This window comes from Athene cunicularia, assembly GCF_003259725.1.
Source record: "Athene cunicularia isolate RWA chromosome 5 unlocalized genomic scaffold, athCun1 chr5_part1, whole genome shotgun sequence".
NCBI classification, from domain to species: domain Eukaryota; kingdom Metazoa; phylum Chordata; class Aves; order Strigiformes; family Strigidae; genus Athene; species Athene cunicularia.
The window spans coordinates 9434336-9453447 of NW_020799101.1; the positions used below are offsets into that span (position 1 = coordinate 9434336).

The 19112-nt window shown below is 44.3% G+C and overlaps 1 protein-coding gene across 1 annotated transcript in view; it reads left to right on the forward strand.

The window, feature by feature from the left end:
• Positions 1-2882: 2882 nt before the first annotated feature.
• The window catches only part of RTN1 (reticulon 1), a 118638-nt gene continuing 102408 nt past the window's right edge, over positions 2883-19112 (forward strand). The window contains exon 1 of the mRNA XM_026850119.1: positions 2883-3439. Coding sequence (XP_026705920.1) covers positions 3250-3439 — 190 coding nt within the window. The 5' untranslated portion in view covers positions 2883-3249. The remainder of the gene's footprint in view (positions 3440-19112) is intronic.

The window sequence follows — 19112 nt, forward strand, 5'->3', positions numbered from 1 at the left end:
TGCTTGTCCCCATTTCTTTTCAATAAGCAGAGCACACAGTCCACACCCTCTCCTCTAAGTCTTTTACTGTAGTAACAGTGTCTTGTGTTCACACCAGCAGCCCTCAGATCATGATAACCTTTTTGGTCTGTAGAAATGAATCATTCCTAGTGTGTGTACACGCGTTCTGATGATGCTGCATTATCAGAAGACCTTTGTGATCGCATACTGCTCACACAGCAAAGCTGTCAGGGGCTCGGTGCTCTTACCAGGCTTCTCCTGAGCCCTCCAGTCCACTACTGACTCACACAAATGGTGTCACAGGGCCCCCAGAGAGTGATAGTCACAAGAGAAAACTGGGCAGTCTGAACAAGGACATGTGTTAAGATCTACAGGAAGACATATATTTGTAAACATTATGTATGTCATTGACATAATTAATAGTAACTTTGAAGTCATCAGTATCTTGTCAGAATCATAATCAGACTATATACAGTGCATGACATGGTATATGTCAAAGGGGGAACCATGAATTAGGTAAATTAATCTCCTTTGCTCATGAAGCAACCTTTAGATGTGGGATTTGGCAACACTGAAGTCATAGGCTACTGAACTGCAGAAAACACCATCCTATCTTGACATAAACAAATAAAGAAAATCCAGTGACCCTGTGTATATAAAACAGGTTGAGCACACCAGAGTGGCATATTTTCACCATTGTTCCATGAAGACATTAAATAATCTTAATAAATGTTTTATGTGTGAGTTACAGGAAAGCCCAAATTCACAAAGAGGGGTTCAGCAAAGCTGCATGGCTCAGGCAGATTTTCCACAGTGGTACCCTCAGTCAAAAAACTTGAGGCTGGTATCAAAGATACATCTTCTATCTGTCCATCTCAGGTGTCTTTGGAACATGGATTACCTGGATGTAACTCACAAGTAAAGCTTTCACAGACTATGTTGTGTCACACTTAGCTCTGTAATTGTTTAACAAAGCAGTGGCTAAATAGGAGGTTCCCAGGTAGTCTCTCTACCCTCTGGATAGCCATATTTAAGCTGAGTGGTTTGGAGTAGTTTTCTTATTCTAGCCCAGATGGTCTTCCATGCTATGTTAAAGCGTATGTTGTGCTGAAAGTAAAATGACCTATATAATAATGCTGATCTTGAAAATGGAGAAGTGAGTTTGATGTTGTTTTTCAGTAATTAATCAAACTAGAGAGCTCAAAACAAGAAAGAAGGCATTGGTTGTTAGGTCCACATGGTCTGTTGAGATCTGCCTCAAATACTAATTTACCGAGCTATACCATGAGTTTTTAAGCATGGCTGTAGGGGCAGGCAGAGCCTTAAGAGTCCATGGGACCTTGTGCGTACAAGTGCCGTTGATGATGGTATGTCATGAGTCATGTTTGCAGAAGCTGCCTCGCAGGACATCAGAGCTTACAGGGCAGACAGACGATAGTACAACTGGTTTATAGCTACTCCTGAAGTGTTTTTTTCTTGGCAATATAGAAACAGTCATGTTATTTCCCTTTTTAAAGCCAAATGTTGTTGGTCTTAGCTTACAGTATGTCCTTGATAGAATTGTACCATACAACCCCAATCAGAATAACATCTTATTCTTTAAAATCACTCTTGCTACTTAGAGCTTGAGACAGCAGAGTTTATCTGAAATCACAGCAGTCACTTCACTTCCAGTGTGATTTGGCTAATCTTGAGCATGTTGCTCCTGCTGGGGCTTTTGGCTGCAGACCTCCAAAAGGACAGCCCTGTCCCTGGGCCACCCCACCGTGCTGAGGAGCCCATCTTTGAAGGGCTGTGGGGAGCTGGAGCTGAACAGCATGGAGTCAGGCAGCAGCAGGATGGCTCCCAGAAATAGATCCCGGCTGGAGTGAGGATAAGGATGGTGATTCCCTGCGAAGATAACACAAATGGAAAGGCTGGAGCCTACTTCTGAGGCTTTAAATCTTGCATTGTGGGCTTACCCTGAATTTCCTCCCCTCTTGTCTGAAGAGTAGAAACATATTAAGTAAGCGTAAGCGTAATTCAGGCTTAAGCATCCTGGAGCTGGAGAGGGTCTGAAGCATGCCTAGGGATGCTGTGACCTAAAGATCATCGAGTGTTGCTGCAACAGGTGAAGAACCAGATGGGGGTGAAGACTTCTGGCTGGGACAATTGCTCTCCACTTTGTAGCTTGACTTGTCACATCCCAGGAAAGAGGTCAGTAAATTCCTTACTTTGACCTGTCAGTGCCAGAGCTCCATGCAATACAGGAATAATCTCGTGCCATTTACCTGACACTGCTTCCTCCTCTGTAAAAGGATGGCAAGGACAATGGTTCCCAGTACCGAAGTGTCACAGATCCTGCCCTGTATTTTCACTTTTCCTCTAACTCACGCCACTGCTGCTCTCACTAAAACCAAGGATCTCTAAGAGTTCACATTGCCTCCGTAGGCAGCCTTTACTTCTATGAGACAATAAGCAAGCAAATAAAATGCCACACCAAAAAAAAAAAAAAAGGAAAGAAAAAAACCAAGGCAAACAGACACCTGCCATGAGTTTATTTTGACGAATGTCATTTCTATGCAATAAGCTGTGATCATCTCCCTGGTGTGGCTGCAAACAGACAGGAACCAACTGGGTAAACAAACGCAGGTGCTCGGGAGCAGAGTGCGGCTTCTTCCACTAGGTTGGGGGGGCTGACGGAGAGAGGGGGGCATGGGGAGCTTTTGGGATGCGCGTTGCCGTGGGCTGGCTGCCCCCTCTGCGCCAAGGCTGGAGGTGAAGGAGGAACCAGCATATGCCCGCGGCGGGCGCGATGCGGTGCCTGGCTGCGGGGCTCTGAGGGATGCTCGGGAGAGGAGGGGATGCCAGTGAGGGGGATGCGCGCTGCGGGGGAAACCGCAGGAGAGGAGAGGGAGGCGTGTGCCTGCCTGCAAGGGGGCATTTCTTCCCTTTTACACACAAGCCGATGCCTACCCTGCTGAAGCAGTTAAACGGAGGAGAGCAGCAGCCAGGCTGGCAGATTCCTGCCCTGTGATATGCCAGCCACAGGGTGACGCAAGGGCTGGAAGGCTCCAACTAACAAGCCATTTTCACCTGCGTAATAAGCGCTAGTGGAGATACAGCAGCAGCAGCGGCTCCGAGTCCCCGCAGCCGGCCAGACTCCAGCGCGGCCGCAGCACCATCCAGCCCTCGGTGGCCACCGCAGCTTTTTCGGTGGCTCCCGCTGCAGCCTGAGAGCCGTAGACCAGCGGCCGCCTTGCAGGCAGCATGTCAGCCCCGCCGGACCCCCAGGACCTGCTGCTGGCGGGCACTGGGGTGCACTGGGCTGCGGACGGGGCGGACCAGTATGCAGCTGGGGCTCCGCTGCGGGATGGAGATGGGGCTCAGCAGCGGGAACAGCTGGTTTTCGGCTCCGCCAGGGAACACCCGCCCGTTGCCATGGCGACTGCATCCCCAGGTAAAAGGCAAGGGGTACCCAGGGATGCTCAACAAAGGGGCCCTGGCAGCAGCATCTCCTGTTTGTCTTGTTCCCGTCCCTTCCCCAGTTCTTCTTCCAGCCTGGCTGCTTGGAAACATTACTAATGAGTTAGTGAGTGCATGTAGGAAAACAGAAAATAACGAGCAATTGCGGCCTTCGCAAATAATAATTTTTGCTGATGTGGGGGAGGGGGGACGCAGAACCCTGCCAAGTTCCCTGAAGCTCTTTGCAGTTTGCTAGGCACAGGACATGCAGATTTCAGTCACATGTTGGAGGACATGTCATTTCACCTGACGATGGGGCCCCATCCTCATTTGTCATACACCTGTACACATCTGGAGTGACAGATCTCGGAGGAGTTACTGTGCACCTGGAATTCCTGCATGGCCCCTTATGTTATTTCAACATGTAGTTTTTAATGGAGTGCCAATTCTGAAGTGTTTGTTTATTTTCTGCATGCTTTTGAGACACATCCATTTGGTCGTGGACTTTTTGGTTGCTGCGTTTTCCTCCTTTTACTTTTTTAGGTGTATTTGACAAGGTGCACTTTGTTTTCTAGGGTGTGCAGGTTCATTGATTTTCAGTTTACTTTTGGGATGTATTTGATTTCCCTCGGTTTAGGGTTCCTTTCTTTAGTGGGTGTATTAATAGCAGGTGCATATCTATTAATGAACCCCAGAAGGCTTCAGCTTCCAGTAGCTCCTGATAGAAGTATATGGAGAAAAATGACTCTTTTTCCTTCTTTGTGACACTTCTTTACTTTCTTTCCCATTGCTACCCATCAGAGAACCCAAATAACCAAATAATCCACCCCAGGGGAAGCTGGTGGATCCCATCTAGATTCCTCTTCACTGGGAAGTAGATGTTTCCATTATACAGCCTGACAGCATTAAACTTGTCTTGAGTAAGTTGAGGGTCAGGGCTTGGGATGGGAATTGGTCTCTGTTATGCAATAGCTGCAGGAGCATTAGGAACTGCGTTTTTGGGCTGAGTCCTTTCTAATCCCCTCCAGTCAATCAGCACAAAGAGTAGCTGGTCAGAAACAACAGTCTGCGTGACTACGTGTATTATTCCAGATACCCATCTGTATGGTTTTTTCAGGGTCTGAGTGTGCATCTGTGAATGTGTGTGCTCTCAATATGGATGTTTCCCTGGTGCTTTTCTGTCTGCTTAATGCTACTGAGTTCAGTAGTAAATGGGATCTAACGCCCATCGGCTGATGTGGGAAATGTTTTGCTGTTTTGTAGCTTTGGGCAGGCAGCTAATCTGCTGATGTGCTGCTCATTCGCTGATCTGAGTGGTAGGTTATGATACGTGACTTTTTACTGGAGAGAGAGGCAGATGGCTTGTAATGTAAGGCTCTTCTAGGGGCAGGGGGTGTGTGTGTGAAGAGGGGCGGTATTGGGGTCTCCAGGTAGGGTTGCCACAACAGTACAATGACATGAAGAAGGGGGAAAGGATCTTGTGGGATTTTGTTGTTCACTGATGGATAAAAATATGGCCATGCTGAATCTTAGTGTACAGAACAAAGAAGGGTGGTCTCTTAAATTGTTTAAATCCCCATTAAGTTCAGTGGCTGCGATACTGCTTACATGTAATGACAGTTTCTTTGGGTTTAACCTGATCTGTTGATTCAGGCTTGCAGAATGCAGGAAAGAAGGAAAGAAGGAAGGAAAGAAAGAAAAAAGAAAGAAAGAAACAAAGAAAGAAAGAAAGAAAGAAAGAAAGAAAGAAAGAAAGAAAGAAAGAAAGAAAGAAAGAAAAAGAAAGAAAGAGGGAAAGGGGAAAGAATGGGGGAAAGGGGAAAGAAGGAAAGAAAGAAAAGGAAGATAAAAAAGGAAATAAAAGAAAGAAAAGAAAAAGAAAAGAAAGAAAGAAAGAAAAGAGGGGAAAAAAATTTTGGCCTTTGGAATTCTCTGCAAAGGGGCTTTAGATGTGTTTGCTTGTGTCAGACTGTGGCAAGGTGGAGATAAAGTGAGCAATACAGACCTTTTTTGGTGTTTGCTAGCTGTGGATTGAGAGACTGTCAAATTAGCAGCATCATGAGTAGTTAGGTGTTTAAAACATTTCCCATTTTATTCTCCCTATTTAATAAAGTAACTGTTACGTAGTTGTGTGTCTATCGGACTATGTCAGACAGAACAGCATCCCAACCAGTGCAGTCCTGCGCATGCAGTCTCCTTTTCTGTTTGTGGCTGCAGCACCTATATTTCTGTTCCACATTACCTAGACATTTCCAGCTCCTGCTCCCTTCACTGGGGGAAGTAAATGATTTCCCTGTTCTCTCTGTGTGACTAAATATTCTTAAATTGCTGAATAAGAGGTCTGTCATATTGCTGAATATCTAAAACTGCCAAGTATTTCAGAAAACTTTAATTCTCCCACTCAGAGGGGGATTCCTGTGTGTTTCTGAGCTGTAGGAATGGATCCAGCAGGAGATACCTGGCTCCAGCAACTTACAACATTGCCATAAACTGCAGCAAACTTAGAACAATCCCGGTACAATGGGGCACCTGGGGACACTTTAGACAAAGAGCAATGCATCCAAATAAGAGTGAACTGGACAGTATGTTTTCCAGGTAGTTTCCCAACACATGCCATATCTTTCTGAGGTGCTCACCGGTTTTGTTTTTTTGGTGAAAAACATGGTTACGCTATTTGAGGCAAGATCAGGGTTTGGAGACTGAGAGATTCTCCCAGCATGAAAATAACTGAAAATAAATGGTGAGAATTTATCACAAGTTGTACAAAAGTTTTCTTATACAACCTAAACATTTGCAAACTTTCCCTGATCTCAGCTTTTGTTTTAAGTTTGAAAACCAGCCAGGGATTGTTGAAAGGTTCAGGAATATTTTCAGGCTGGCCCTGGGCCCGGCTTTGAGCCAAACTGGCTTTGTGTCAAAACCTTGTGAGTGGTTTCTGAATGATGAAAAGCAATGGATTTCACTCCCCATTCTTTGGACCAACCAAAATCGGCAATGATTGGGACTGCAGAAAAAAATTCTCACGAGGAGTGGAAAGCTCAGAGATTTTTCAAGCAAATTCAGGGCAATAAGGAGCTGCAGATCCCACATTCTCCTCCTGCAGAGCTACAATGAAGATTGACTCCAGTAGCTTCTGGGCACAGAACGAAGCAGTTTCTCTTGCTTTTATACTTGGCCCCTGAAAATTCTTCCTCAAATGGACAGTTTCTCTCCTCCCCAAACATGAATTTGGTTCAGGTTAAGAGGAAATTGCAGGCAGCTCTTGCAAGGACTGGAGACTGAGGCTGTCCTGAAAGGCTGGTGAGCAGTTGCATGTTGGTGAAGAGAGCCCCATGTCACCCAACACACCATCTGGTCACAGATTCTGTTATTTATTTTTATACATCAACAGTGATTAAAATCCCTTGAAAATAATTATTTCCAAAAATATTACACAGGCTACCAGGCATTCCCCAGGATAAATACATATGGTTTCCTTCAGAGAAACAGAAAAATGTAAGAATGGACTGTACCTCCACGGTGCAGGTGTGCTTAGGGGAAAAAAGGGGAAAAGGAGCAGGAACTCATACAAATGGTGATTCCTGTGTCAGGATCTGGGAAGCTGTTTACAGCCTTGTTCACTGGTGCGTATCTGTAGGGGGATTTACAAGCAGCAGTGGTATGCCCTTACGTCCCATGTAGGGATTGAGATGTAGGGATTGAGAGAGCTGCCAGTGAGCCCTGCCTGCTGATACTTGCCAGGATGCTCTTTGCCTTCAGACTGGTCACAGCAGTCAGGACATCCCTGGTAATCCTGGCCTATTTCCAGCTGCCTCCAAAGACAGGGCACAGGTAGGGTCCAGCTGCCCAAAGGAGAGATGGCCAGTGCCACAGGAGGTGGCATTAATAACTGGGACATCTGTGGAGACACAATGGGATGGCAAATATAGCTTATGGGAACCCTTCTGGAACAGCAGCCAGGGGCTGGTTGGGATCCCCTGGGATGCCTCAGTGGCACAAAAGTCGTATGATTATGGGACTGAATGGCACCCATGTGGCATGTGCCAGTGAGGAGAGATGGGAAGGAGGGACTAGAAGCTGCTTGGATGAGTTGAGGAACAGCCTCTGCCTGCTGAGTAACAGTGAGATACCAAATTCCAGGAGCGTTTCATGCTTTAATGGGTGTAAATGGGTGTAAACACACAAGACTGTGAGTGGTCCTGGCTCCTGCTGCTCAATGATGAGGACAAACTCTCTAGGCTCAGTGCTTTTAGCAAAGGCATTTAAAAAAAACACCTTTCTAATTCACAGGATTTGTAGAGGACAAATTTGAAAACATGTGCAATCCACATGCTCTCACCATGAACTAACCCACCAAACTCCTGTCACAAAGGGACTGCAGAGAGGTGCTCCGAGAATAAGCCTATGTTTGTACTAATAACACTTCACCTGTAAATCCTAGTTTATTGTTTCCCTTCAGTTACTGGAGAGGGTGAGTTACTGGCAGCTTTACACCTCAACATGAAAGAGGTTTCTGATGGTTTTCATGCAGCCTGAGAGCTCTGTGGCGCACCTGGGTGGAGAGAAGTGGATATGAACATGAACATCTGCACTGCTTGGGTTTGGGACTGACAGGATGTCAGAGCACAACCAAATGCAGCAGGTTCCACAAGGCAACTGGCTCAGCTGCTCTTTGGGGCCTTCCCACCCCATTCCAAGTATTGCTTTAGCAAGAGCTTCCTCTCCCTAAGCATCCATGGCAATGTGCTACTCAAGGCCATGTGCACTGTAAAGGCCAAGATCCAAAACCTGTTTTTTCAGGTTGCTGTAGAGAGTCTGGATAGGGTAGATTCACTGACCTAAGCATATGCCACACGGGAGCCTAAGCAGCTGTTTGGAAATACATCCTTAACTGCCAAGCAGTCTTGCTCAAATTTTGCCAACTAAGGCCAGATTTAGTCTCACTTTGGAAGAGTATATATTCATGCCAATTCTGTTATTGACATTTTAGTCCTTCTTAGTTTAGAGAATTGAATTCATTTTTTCTCTGCTCCCTGGATTAGTCCCTCAAAACCTTTGACACACTCATACTTTAGTGTGAGTGAAAGTGATGATCATTTGGTGGAGGCTCTCTCCATTCCCTGGAGTTTTGTGAGCGCAAGCAGATTTTGCAAAGAGGGGCAGAAACACAGCGAGTATCTTCTTGGGTCCTTCTGTTCCTGTAATTCTCATGAAGCTTGACAAGTGGCCATTTCATCACAGCTCACAATCAGTCATCTAAAAAAAGATTCCTATTGAAATACCATTCTTTATTCCCACTTGGGTAAAGTAGGAGCAGTGGCTTCTGTTGGGCTCCTCCAGCAGGTGTTCTGCATCCTGGGGTGAAAAGTGCTATCGGAGGTGCATAAATCTCCTGGTTTAAAATCTGTGCAGCAATGTAGTTCTCAACTCTAGATGGATCAAAATGCAGCTGTCTTTGTCCTGTTTCTCACAGGGATGCAAGTAGCTCCATCCCTGCTTTGACTTCCATGCTGATGAATTTTCTTCACAGCTTTCAGGGCTGCAAATGGGTTGAGGAAGAGGATGAGGCAGATTGAAGAGTGGAATAGTACCAGGAAGGGTGACTCACCTGCCTTATTTTAGTCTTTAGCACTCAGTAATGAAATGTTTTATTTATGGACAACAAACTGAGGAGGAGAGGTTGAGAGGGAGGAGAAGAGCATGGAGGGGAGAGGCTTTGTATGTCCCAGTTGCAGCAAGCTTTGGGTTTTGTGTGTTGCAGTATTTCCTGAACAGCAAGTCTCCCCTGGGCTGGGTGATTCACTATATCTCACTGGTGTAAGGGTCCTGGGAGGCACATCTGCCTCCTTTTTTCATGCAGCTCTGGAGATGCCATTCAATGACATGTCTTGCACCTTATTTTCCCCCCCCCCCCAAAGCTGTAGTGTGCAGTACATGCACACTCAGTCATGTGCTCTCAGTCTGCCTGGGGATGGCGACCCCAGCAAACGCCTGGATGCTGCCTCTGGCTCCATCCTCCTGGAGAAGTTTGAGCAGATCTCACACGTCTGTTTATCATGTTTTCACAGACTGTCCCACAACAGGATTCCAGCCCAACTGCATGGCCTGAATTGACCTGTGATGTTCAGGACTAGTGTCTGCCTCTGCTTTAGGCCCTGAGACCTGATTTGGCCACAAGACCTAATTATTTTGTGCACATGTGTTTTAGCTCAAAGTTCCTGAAATACCCAAGGAATTGTGCTGCAGGTCCACTTCATCAACAGGGAATAGAGGTTTTAAATGGGTGACTTCTTAGGAATTTGCCTCATGTTCCCTCCTGAGTAGTCAGTAACTCTAAAATGGGCCAAGTACGGACTGAGCCTTTTTCATTTTTAATGTAGCATTTATGCTCTTGTGTCTGTTTTTCATGTTGTATTCTCTTACTGCCAGATCAGGGCTGCTTACAAAATTCTGGGGGTTCTCATTTTTCTTGGGTTGTTTGTTGCTTTTTCAAAAGAAAAGGCCAACACATAGCAAACCATGTTTCAAGTCACGAAGCATTATTTGTAATTAGTTTTCTAATTTAGGGAAAGTAAATATATGTGATGCTGTAAACTTGGCATGATTCAGCACTCAGGATCACACCCCACATTTAGTATTCTTGTTTTTTAAGACACATCTGATTTATGGTCAGCCTATTCCTCTAAGAAACCCCATACCTTCAATGGCGAGAATAGATTTTTGGCACTCACCTGCAAGACAAGACTTGAAATAGAGGGGACCTTAATCACCTATTTAAGTCCTTCTTGTTTCAATAAGGCATTTAAGATCCTAATTATATGGAACATAAGCACATTCTTAACTGCTTTAAAAAATTAGGATGGTCTTAACCATATGCATAAAGGTGACTGTGTTTAGCTGAATTTAGGGATAAATGAAGTAGAGGATACATCATTGATAAATTTGCTTTATTACCCATTAGACAAGATTGCTTCAGGTCACTTGTGTGTAAAATGGAGGCACCAGCACTTACCTATCTCATTACAGCACTGGGAAAATTAATATTTAAAGACATTGAAAACTTGGAATGAAAATCATTATAATGTTGTTTATTTTGATCTATTGTGTGCGTCCAGCTGAGACTAAAATTGTCTGAAATTATTACAGCATTCATAAAGCTGTGTCTTTCAAATATTAAGGTTTATATGCATTGGCATTATACTTTAATATTCCTTAAAAGTGGGCTTTTCCATTTTTATTTAAATAACAGCTGCAGAAAGATTTCTTTGAATATTTCTTCCACTGCTGTAATGAGACACCTGCCCTTGATACAGCCTCTAATTATCATGAGATCTCATATCAGAAAGGGTAGCTGCTTCTTCAGAGATTATGTGGACACAGTTGCCATTAACAGCTGCAGCATCTCCTTCGTGTAGCAGTGACTCTGTCCCAGATGCGGTGCGGTGCTGCAGCAGGGCATTTGTTTGGGTACAGGTGAAGATGGAGCACAGGAGGATGCTTTCCGAAGGATGCTTTCTGTACTGGGTGACTCTGCAGATCCACAGAGTTATGTCAGCTCTAGGCTCTACTGTGCCATTCAGGACATGAATTATGTCTTATTTTTCAGCAGTGCTGAATTTATTAACTGCAGCTGATTTACTGTTGGTAGCTTTAAAGAGACTGAAGGGCTTGTTAACTGTGGCCAGTAAAAAGCGAATGTATGGGGCAGCCTTGTGAGGCTGGAAACCTTCCTGCTCCCAGCCCCTGGGGATCTTGTGCTTCTCTTGTCCCTGAGGTTTTTTTCTGTGCAGGTATCAGATCCTCGGTGAGCCCCGTGGCTGAGGAGGAGGAACTGTGACCGCAGGGCACAGCCTCTGGCCACAGGGCCAAGCAGGAGCCCCTCGCTAACAGTGCCAGCAGTGCTTTGTCTCCCAACCACAGCCCGGGGTGGCTGTCTCTCGCCCCATCCAAGCACCCTTCATACGCACATTGCAAAGCCATGAATGCAGAAGTTATAGATCTGCAGGACATCCCCAGTCTTTCCCTGCCTGTGCTGCGCTAGTCACTGGCTGTATGACCAAACAGCCAAAAAATCCTCACCCTGGGCATCCTCTGCAGCACAGCTATGCAGAGCGGGGCTGCAGACAGCCCAAGCCATTGGAGTTCAGACTGATTTTCTTCTGCTGAGCCTGAGCCCTTACACGCTGCTCCCAAAAGCACTCTGGGGCACCTGTAAAGGAATTGCTGGAGAGAAAAGGCTGTATTTATGGCTTGCAACCAGCAAGAGAATTTTGCCATTTGCAGGCCTAATCTCACCCCCCAACTTGGAGGTAGCAGGGCTGGTGCAGGGAGGATGCCTACCCCCACCAAAGACAGCGGTTTGCACGCCAGGGAGGTGGGTAGTTGCTCACCCCATGTCAGTCCTGACATGCACAAAGACAGTAGAACAGTTCTGCTGGGAAATGCTTTTAATCCCAAGCTCATCGGCAGGCCAAAGGGCTGGATCCTGAGCAAAGACTAAAAGTTGCTCTAAATCTGCCACCACTGTGCAAGTGTTCACCCGTATTTGGGTCAGCTGTGTCCCCCTCCCTGCGCAAGGAGTGTGCACTGAGGCCACGGCCGGGGCGGGAGGTGATAACCCGCAGCAGGCAACCCTGGGGAGCACAGTTTCATTTCTGCTCTGATCTCCTGAGCACCATCCCCATGTGCAGTGTGGGAGGGTGCAATGAGGTTTCACAGGTACCATCTCTCCACCGACTACTGCTGTACAGGAGGGTCTGAATTCCAATAAGACCTAATTAGGTCTTTCCCTTGATGTCCTTAATTTAGAGGCAAAAGAGATGCACTTGAGGCTCATGTGCGTAGGAAATGTTTTGCATTTCAGGATATTTTCATTCCTGTTGACTTCAGCAATGAAGCGCAATGCAATACACTGGAAATTAAATGTGCACTTCAGCTGAACTGAAGGCTTAACTGCTCTGTGTGCAAGTGTAACTGTATGATACCAACAGTAATCTTACATTATTTGCAGACTGACTGTAGTAAAAAGGGAAATGCCTTCTCCCACCCCTTATAGAAGTTATAAAAATATGTATCACAATTTCGTTCACCATTTTTTCATCTTCCGGTTAGTGCTCATCTCTGTTTTAGGATGCACCATGCTTGCCAGTTTGCTGTTTTGTTTTTTTTTTTCCTTTTTATTACAAAGGTTTATATCTTCAGTAAACATCACTGACCCAATAGATGCTCTAAACTGCACTATTGCTGTGCACTAAACTTTAATTGAGACAGTTGCCTTTGATGTGGAGCTGACCTAAAGCTGAGGCTGATTCTTCTCTTTTGCAGCTTTTGCAGTTCTTTAAAAAAGTCATAATGCAGCGGTCGTGTTGTTGCTGTTTTCTCTACTGCTCTAGCAAAAGTATCACTATGGCTGAATACAGAATTGATTTCGCAGAACCTCCTGGTTATCCTGAAAGTCTGTCTGTATAATCTGTGATTAGTTTGTAGGAAAGGTTGTTCGGCCCAAAGGCGAAGCTCCAAGATGGTGTGTGAGAGTCAGAAGTCCCAGATGAGTCAACCTCCTCTGAAAACATTATTTATGAAATAAAATAGGGGTTTGGATCCTCTATGCAGTAGCTCTGTTTATCACTTTCACTATGCAGAAACCCTTATATCAAAATGGCTGGTAAGTGGCATCTTGGTTACTGGCACAATAGATAGGACTGTTACATCGTTGAACAATTTGCAGTAGATGTTTAGTAGGTGGTATCTAATTCTCAGCTTAAAAAGTTTCATGTGTGTTTAACATGGGCACATTGCATACAGGATTGAAAAGTCAAGCAAACAAATAACTGGTCGCATGCACAGATGTGGAGTCACTGCGTAAAAACTGAGTTACTTTTACATGGGTGAACTAGGAAGTCTGCCTCTGAAAATGCATACCTATCTCTGCAGATGCCAGGATAAAGGATGGAATTTCCTGAAATTTAAATCTTTTGAGAAACTTGCCATCAGAGAAAAAAAACACTTCCTGTAGGAGATACGTGGCTCAAATATTTTAAAATAATATTTTAAAAAATAGTGAAATCTTACAAGTCAGTGTATATATTTTCAAATTACTCCCAAATCAGTTCATACATTTCACCTGATTTGGCTGACAGCAGTGGTTAGAAATGTACTTTGTCTACATTTGGTTTTATAGTAGGACATTTACTCCAAATACATATAACTTCCATTTTAAAAGCACTAATTCTGGTTTACAAAGTTCTCTATTCTATTTTAGAATTGCCATGTCACGAACATTTTTGCGTGTTTTTTTTTCATACGCTAAAAAATACCATGGAAGATTATGGTGGATTGTAAAAGTCAGTTGCCATTTTGGGATTTTTTTTTCTTCAAAGTCTTTCTGACTTTATAATTCGGTTGCTGTGTAATAGAAGTTTAGGTCAGAGCTAAGGAGACAGGCTTGGGGATTTATGCTGTGTGAAATATATGCAATCTCCTCTCACTTTGAACATGGTAAACAGGCCATGTATAATCCCTGGAATATTTGGTAGATCTGTCAGGCCAAGAAGATGGCATTTGTAATATTCATCTAGCTACACGTATTTTTACACAGTTGCACAGCTCTCTGCCATCCAAAGGAGAGAGGGCTGAACAAAGAGTGAGAAGAAAAGATATAATTCCTAGTAGGAGATTTCAGAGTTTGGGCGTCTTTTTTTTCCCCTCTCCCTCTGCTGTTGCTTTTTAATGAATCGTTCTTCTAACCTACTTTAAATCAAGCATCTAGCATGCTAGATGTTTTGCAGATGAATCATACTGTGCAATGCACTTATGCATATCTGCTGTGCAAGTACATTGTCAGCTTGTATTTGATAACCTACCAGCAAACAAGACTTTTTTTCTGGAAGCTTGGGATGTAGCATCATTCTCTAAGTGAGAATAATGCAACCACTGTTAATAAATCAACCTGGGTCCGAGGATGTTTCACCACTTTCACTGCCTCCTTGATTAGCATTATCCTCAGAGGTATAAATTAAAGAGGAAAATATATAATCTGGGAAGCTTTCCAGCATCATCTTTGAAAATGTGAGCTCAATGCTTTGCTGAGATTTCTTTGGTGGAGGAATGCTAATAGCAATGCTGAAGATGTGCTCTGATTGCACCCTAAAGAGTAGGAAGACGCATGGAATAGCTTCATTTCTTTTTTCTTTGTCATCAAGATAATTTCTAATGTGATCTGCACAGGATGAATCTCAAACTGTTTCTACACAGTTCTGTGAACTGGTCCCAGAAGTGCAGCTTCAATCGCTCCCTTTTTTACTACTTGTTCTCTTAGTCTGACATCTGCATAAAATATGTTACATGTTTTCCCATCTCAGCCTGAAGATAATTGCCTGCAGCTGTTAGCTGTGAGTGGACACGGTCCCTCTGCTGCATCGGTCAGAGCCTGAGCTTCAGCAATAAGGATTTCAGGAATTTCTTCTGACTGTTCCTACGAGGTGTCATCATAGCCTGGTGGTAACTCCTGACGCCTCCTTCCCTGCCAAGGGAAGAAAAATGTGCTGCAGAATGTGCTGATTTGCAAAAAATATTTCACAGGGAAGGTTTGATTTTAGCAAAGTTCCAGCTGTGCTAAATAAGCAGAAAAGGGCTTTTTCAGCATATCAGCAACATCTTGGAAATGAAAATGCCACATCCTCCAGCGTTTTGTTAGAAATCAGTTTTCTCCTTCCCCTGGCCATAACCTGCTTGGGTCTTTGGTGTTAACCAGAACTAGGAGTTTAGCAAGATTGTAGTATTTGGAGCCTTGCTTTCTAACATCTCTGTGTTCCTATTTGCTTTCTCTTGGCCAGCTCTCTGCCAACATCATCCTTTGCTTTCCAAGAGACGGTGAAAAGCGCAGAATGCAAGACTAAGCTGGTGTTCCTCAGGCTGTATTTTGTGGAGGTGTAAGGAAGTGGATACCTTTATTACTGGTTCACTGATGGGACAACTGATGCACAGTGAAGGGTCTTACAAATAGTACCCAGCAGCTGCTTTTGAACTAGGTCTGGGTCTGCTGAGGCCCAGACAGTGCCAGGCTGCTCCAAAGGGGGTCTCAGCTTCATCATCAATGACTCAGTTTGTGGAGCCTCACAGGCTGAGACTCCAAAAAGTCATTCCTCTCTCCTGGGAAATATAGGGCAGCTATTTTTACTTAGGTGGATGAAGATAGTGGGTTTTTTTCCTGCCTGTTTTTCACTTTTAAATTCATATTAAGGATCCTTAGTTATGTTTTACAAAGGCATTCACCCTTTCAGATGAATAACATAGAGGGAATACCATGTGTTATTTGCTGTCTCTACTGACATTGCTAAATTTTCTGAAGCAATGTGTTTCAACATTTCCAAACATTTTGCCTGTGGAGCATTCTCTTCCATAGAAAGGCCTTCTGTTTCCCCTTGATTTGAGATGAAAAGAAAATTGAAAATAATATGAAATCTTCCCACAGGACAGAATTTCTTTTGCAATAGCTCCACTTCCAGCTAATATCAGGAAAAACACAAACAACTGCAGTCAGTATGCTTAATTTCAAACCTTCATTTATGACTTATTCTTTGCCGTTGCTGTCCGAAGAGCAACAACATCAACACGCTTTACTCTCAGCTTGAAAATACCTGTTAAATCCAAGAGCTAGTGCACTAGCAAGTAGGATTTGTTAGCACCTATTTAATGCACTCAACAGGAGTGTGACCTTGGTTCTGTCACTGGTGAAAATGCAGTTGCCTCCTGGTCCAGCCCATCTAATTGCTGCTGAATTATAATACCAGGCAGGTTCTTCTCTCTTTATGGCAGATGGACTTTGCCTCCACTGTGGTGAAGAAGGCATGAAGCCAACAGAGATCCCTGGCCTAGCAGCTGCCCAGCATCCTTGTTATCAGATAATTATATAGTGCTCCCTCCCTTACTCACTTAAAAATGGGACTTGCCTGTTGGTGCGCAGGAAAGCCAGTGAAGACAACAAATGTCACTCTTTCTTCTTAGGCTCTATACAAGACAACTTCTTCTTTAAAAGCCCTCCCCTTCTCACTTTGTGTGAGCAGGAAAGCAATGCAGGCTCCTCCATGTGCGGGAAGTGAAGTCTTTAGAAGCCATTAAGTTCCCTTTCCCAACCCTGCACTTGGAGCTGCAGTGACAACCGCTTCCTCAGCCATGCTGTGCTGTGTGTTTAAACCAGCATTTTAGAAAAAAAACCAGGCTGTTCCAGAAGTTTTCAACCAATTTCAGACCCATTTTGTTGTTGGCAGTAACTACCAGAGCAGGTAAGATCCAAGGCTTCCCAGGAGTCCTCTGCTCCTGCCTGCACCCAGCACCAGGTGCCCCAGGCTTTTGTAGCCTTTAAAAATGAAAAAGCTAGATGTGAGCAGAGCACCTTCTTGCCTGCAGTGTTGCTCACTCAGGTTTCTGGTGACAACTGCTCTGCTGTGCCAGGTACAAGCCAGTTTCTGAGAAGATGGGGTTGAGGAGCTAGTTTCTAACCTTGTCCGACAGAAAGTTGAGAGGGAAAGGGTGCTTGGAGCAAACAGCCAGGAGAAGTGAGCTACACTAAAAGTCAGTGTAAGCACAAGCATAAAGTTGTATAAATTGGGCAGGAGTGTTGAGGCTGGGGAGGAGAGGAAGTCAGGATGGAGAGAAAAATGAATAGCAAGAAAAAGAAATCCAAACCTCTCAAGAGTTTGGATTTCTCATCCGTTTATGGAGGGAATTAGGTAATATGATACTTAAAGTGGTAGGTGGTTAAGCTTAGAAACTCAGCAGGTGCCTTCTGGTCCACTTCTGTGTTCATGAGCTCTGGAGGCAGACTTTCCTAGCAAAACCATCTCCCCCCACCCTTTGTTCACTTGGAGCTATTAACATAATTTTTCTTAAAGAAAGCTTTTGAATGCATTTTACTTTTTTGATTTTTTCTTTTACTCAACTGGAAGAGCATAAAATCCCAATTCTTCAAGTCAGGGGCAAATATGTTCAACCTTTCACCATCCAAGTACTACCTGGAGGAGTGCTGTGCCGCAGCAGGACCCAGTCAGTGTGCTGGTTTTGCTCTCCATACCCTTGGAGACTGGCCGACCTCGCCCAGCTCCTACATCTTGCACTGGGAAACTACAAGGAAGACCATGAAAACTCAGAATGATCTTGGCCATTTGTATAAATGGTCTGAATAAATAGGAAGGGGTTCAGCAGGAACAGGGCATCTCAACAGGAAAAGCCAACTTCATAAACACAGGATGGGAAACCACAGATGAGTCCATCGGAGAAGGATTGGGGTGTTGAGGGTCACAAGCCAAATGCAAGCCACCACAGGCTGCAAAGCTTGAGCTGTTTTGCTGTTGTTAAACACTGAGATATGGCGATGTGGGTTTTGTATGCATGATGCAGCAAATGGCCCAGGGAGGAGTGTGGTGTCCAGTCTGAAGCACAACATTTCAGGAGCAATGCAGAAAGTCCGGAGGAGAGCAACCAGCGTGATCATATGTCTGAGAAACATGATCTAGGAGGGGAAAGTGAAAGAACTAGGGTTTTTTAAGCTAAAGGAGAAAATCGCTAGAGGACAGAACAGAGCAGTCTTTAAGTACATGAAAGCCCAAGCAAAGAGTCTGAGTTAATCTGATCTCCAGGTCCATGATGGGAAGGAATGGATGTGGCTTCAGTTGCAACATAAGAGATTCAGATTAGTCGTTTGGAAAAAACTTTCAGAGAATGTAGACATGTAAGACAAACACAGGTTGCTGGCAGGGAGGGGCTGCAGCTCCATTGCTGATGGGCTGCACGGGCAGTGCAGAGGGACATTGCCCAGGTGATGGAGGAAGTGGTACTGCTGCCTGGGGCTAGTGATGGAGATAGGTGATGTCTTTCAGGCCTTTCTGGCCCTATTTTTGGGGAGTCTATAAGATGGGGTGAGGGATAGCAGCAGGAAATATACTAATTTCTTCTTTTCACATCTTAGCTTGGTCCCTGTCCTGTTCAAACCAGCAGCTTCTTCTGTTACCCTTTGAAAGTGCACAAGAACCATGAGTCATAGGAAAGTCAGAATTGCTGATATTTTTGTGTTTCAGCGTCTTTTGATGGTAATTATTTCTTTTTTAAAAAAAAATAGCTTTTTGTTTTGCAGGAAAATCCCTGCTTTTCTTGGGGGTTGAACTGACTCCTGCAGACAAATCTAAACATAGCATTCAATGACTTAAGTTGGACAAACAGAGAAATCTTCAGCATGAAAGAGTAATAACAAGGATTTTTAATAAATGCAGTCTTGGCAGGGAGAAGTTACAGAAGATGAAGTGTGCAGTGATAGTTGGAGATTAACAGCATAGTGCCTGCATCCAGAGAAATAGGAAAGGGAAAAAGATACAGCAAGTACAGGCTTATTAAGTTGATTAATTAATATTGTTAAGAATATTAAGATAAAAGGAAAATGGGAAAAATGCATAATTGATTTATAAATGTGGACTGTGAAGACAAATCTAATAGTTTACTTCAGTAAGATACTGGCTGTTTTCTGACTATTTCAGTGAAGTGTAAAGCTCAGTACTACATGGAAAATTGCTGGCTGAGCTGGAGAGGGTGAAGCAGTGCAGCTGTGACATGCCACATGTTACCTAAACAGTAAACAGCTTATGCTGAAAGGAAAATGCTCAGGCAGCATGGGAGCT